Below are 3,365 nucleotides of genomic sequence, written 5' to 3' on the forward strand. Positions count from 1 at the left end.
TGGAGAAGCTGTACCTGGCGGGGAGCAGCGCCTGGACCATCAACAGCTCCCTGGGGAACGGCAGCCTCCGGCTGGAGAACCAGAGCGCCGGCAGGAACAGCACCGCCGACCCCCTGAAGAGGAACGAGGACATGGCCAAGGTGGAGGTGACGGTCCTGTGCCTCATCCTGTTCCTCGCCCTGACCGGCAACCTGTGCGTGCTGCTGGCCATCCACACCACCCGCCACAAGCACTCCCGCATGTACTTCTTCATGAAGCACCTGAGCATCGCTGACCTGGTCGTGGCCATCTTCCAGGTGCTGCCCCAGCTCATCTGGGACATCACCTTCAGGTTCTACGGGCCAGATTTCCTCTGCCGCTTGATCAAGTACTTGCAGGTAGTGGGGATGTTTGCTTCCACCTACATGCTCCTGCTCATGTCCCTGGACCGGTGCTTGGCCATCTGTCAGCCGCTGAGGTCCCTGCACAGGAGAGCTGACCGGGTCTCTGTCCTCCTCACCTGGCTGCTGTGCCTGCTGGTCAGCATCCCTCAGATCCACATATTTTCTCTCAGGGATGTGGGGAATGGGGTTTATGACTGTTGGGCAGATTTCATCCAGCCCTGGGGACCGAAAGCCTATGTCACTTGGATCACCCTCATGGTCTACATCATCCCTGTGTTGATGCTGAGTGTCTGCTATGGCTTAATCAGCTTCAAAATCTGGCAGAATGTGAAGCTTAAGACGGCTCATGGGCCCAGAGTGGGTCTGGGCTCAGGCTCCTGCAGTGGGATGGTGTTTGCCAGGGTCAGCAGCACCAGGCTCATCTCCAAAGCCAAGATCCGGACAGTCAAAATGACCTTTATCATCGTGCTGGCATTCATAGTGTGCTGGACTCCCTTCTTCTTCGTGCAGATGTGGTCTGTGTGGGACACCAACGCTCCGCAGGAAGGTAAGGCCTCTCCCCTCCCTCACCCTGCTGTACCTGGACGGCTCTGCTCGGTGCCCTGGGGACACTCACGGTGGAAACTCTGCTCCAAACTGGGTTTTGGGACAGGGAGGGAGATGGGAGAAAGTCCTGAACATGGGTAAGCCCCCTGACAGGCAGCAGTAGCTGTGCTGGAGCTCCCCTGGGTCAGGGGTCACCTTAACCCTGGCAAATTCAGGGCCACTGTGCTCAGGGGTCGGGCTGCATGGGTGGTGGTGGCTGTCCCTGGGTGGTGGCTGTCCCTGGGTGGTGGCTGCCCCCAGGTGCTGCTCTCAGCTCTCATGGAGCCACCCTGGGGTCTCTGGAGATTCACTGGCCACACTGGGTGCCGGGGCACGCTGGGGACTGTGTGGGAGCTCAGGAGAAGGCTGCACAGCCCGACTTCCCTCCCTTTGCTGTATTGTTTTCTCCTCACTGACTTTGCTTTCTACTCCTTTGCCCTCTTCTCCCCCTCCTCCTGCTCCACACACCCCGGGACTGCACTGCTGTTCTTTCGCCTCTGACTGGAGCACGGTTCCCACAGAAAGCCTCTGATTAATGGGCAGAGCCTTTTCCTAAAAGATGTGGTGTCAGGATTTGCCATTTCTTGTAGCTGGGCTGGCTGCTCCTGTCATCCTGGAGGTTGCAGGTAGAATAAAGCATATCCCCCTCCCCGGTCTGACCCGGCTGGGTCTGTGCAGGTCTGTGCTGTTCCCCAGCAGAGCTCCCCGCTGCTCCCTCTGCCCCTGCAGGGAGAGCCACGCGGGAGAGCTGAAACTAAAACTCGGCACAACTTTGTGAGGTAGGAGAAAGGACAGAAAAGTGTATTCGGGGATGAGAACTCCTTGGATAGACTGACCTGGGCTCAACAGAAATACCCGGTCTGGGGATGCCAAGGAGTGAGGAGGAGCTGCTCCCTGCCAACCCCAGAGCCCTGCCGTGGCACAGGGCTGTGCAGTGGGGGCACAGCTGCTCCCAGAGCCCAGCCCCTCACACCGGCCACTCTGCCCTTCCTCAATCCTACTCCAGTGGTACCGTGCTCTGTGGAAAACCCAGTGTCTCCTGCAACCTGTGCACATCTCTTCCCCCTGGGCCAAACTGACTGAGAGCCAGAGCCAGGCTGTCTTGTTCTGCCTCTCTGCTTCTCTCTGATCCTTTTATTTTGGAAGTGGAGTGTGGCTTTTTGAACCCCCTGGATGCTCCAGGCAGCCGGCCCTGGGTTTTCTGCCTGATTTAGGCTGATCAAAACTCGAGTTCCTGGATGGGCCCTGGGGTGAAACGCTGGGTCTCTCGTACTGTATTTCAATCCTGCAGTCTCAAGGGCTTCCCCTTCCTCAGCAGCACCCACACCTTCCCAGCACCCAAACCTTCCCAGCACCCAAACCTTCCCAGCACCCCAACCTCTGCTGCTTTACTGACCCTGCAGTGGAGCGGGGTGGATGAGATGTTTGCCCATCCCAGCCTGCCTGCTGCACCGGGAAACATCCCTTGCTTACCCTGTGCCAGTGGCTTTGTGTTCCCTTTCCCTTTCCCATTCCCTTTCCCCTTCCATTTTCTTTTCCCTTTCCATTTTCTTTTCCCTTTTCTTTCCTTCTTTGCTTTGAGGTATCAAGGGAAGCTCCAGCCCCACTGAACTGTACCACACTCCCCTCTCCATGTTCCTGTGGCCAGGCAGCCCGTGGCTGCGACACAGGGTGGGAGCTCTGCCAGGGCACTTGATGAAGGTTTTTGTGGCATGGGGAGGAAAAGCCTGGGGGGGGGGGTTATTGTGGATAGCAAGTGCTGGAAGACCCCAGTCCTTCCTCCCATGCCCTCCTCCTCACTGGCTGCCCAGAGGCATGAGAGAGGTGGCAGGGTCAGACCTCTCTGCAGAGGATAAGGACTTTGCCTGCAGCATTCCCATAACTTTGCCTTGATCTCAGATCCCCTCCCTTTGCCAAGGCTTGGGTGCTGTGGCTGGGCAGCATGGCAGGTGCTGGAGAGGTGGTGGGAAGGGATTGTGGCTGTTCCTCACCTCAGAGCTGTGTGGGCACAGGGCAGGGAGGGCAGGGCAGAGGCAGGGAGGGGGTTGCTGGGTGGCAGTGGGGGCACGGCTGCACCAGGGGCTGACCAGCACATCCCACAGGCTGGGGAGGGAAGTCACCTCCTTAGAAGATGTTTAGCTTTCTCCACACAGGATGTCAAACAGTCTCCCTGGTGAGGGAAGGTCTGTTTGTACCTGACTGAGCCCTGATGAGGGGCTGAGCAGGGGCCCTGCTGTCCTGAGCCTCCCGGAGTGTGACGAGCCGCAGAGCTCAGGCAGGAGCAGTGGGATGCAAAGTGCTTGGTCTGTCCTGGGTGAAACCCCGACACTGCTGGGGGCTGGGTTCCCACCTCGGCAGGATGCCATCAGCTGCATGTGCAGGGTGAGAGATCAGGCT

At 58.6% G+C, this 3,365-nt stretch overlaps 1 protein-coding gene across 1 annotated transcript in view; it reads left to right on the plus strand.

The window, feature by feature from the left end:
* OXTR (oxytocin receptor) overlaps nucleotides 1–3,365 on the plus strand; it is a 7,810-nt gene that overhangs the window by 1,409 nt on the left and 3,036 nt on the right. The window contains exon 2 of the mRNA XM_018068750.2: nucleotides 6–930. Within this exon, the coding sequence (XP_017924239.2) occupies nucleotides 6–930 (925 nt within the window). The remainder of the gene's footprint in view (nucleotides 1–5; nucleotides 931–3,365) is intronic.

Source organism: Manacus vitellinus, unplaced genomic scaffold, assembly GCF_001715985.3.
Source record: "Manacus vitellinus isolate BGI_N305 unplaced genomic scaffold, ASM171598v3 scaffold_14_pilon, whole genome shotgun sequence".
Lineage (NCBI taxonomy): Eukaryota > Metazoa > Chordata > Aves > Passeriformes > Pipridae > Manacus > Manacus vitellinus.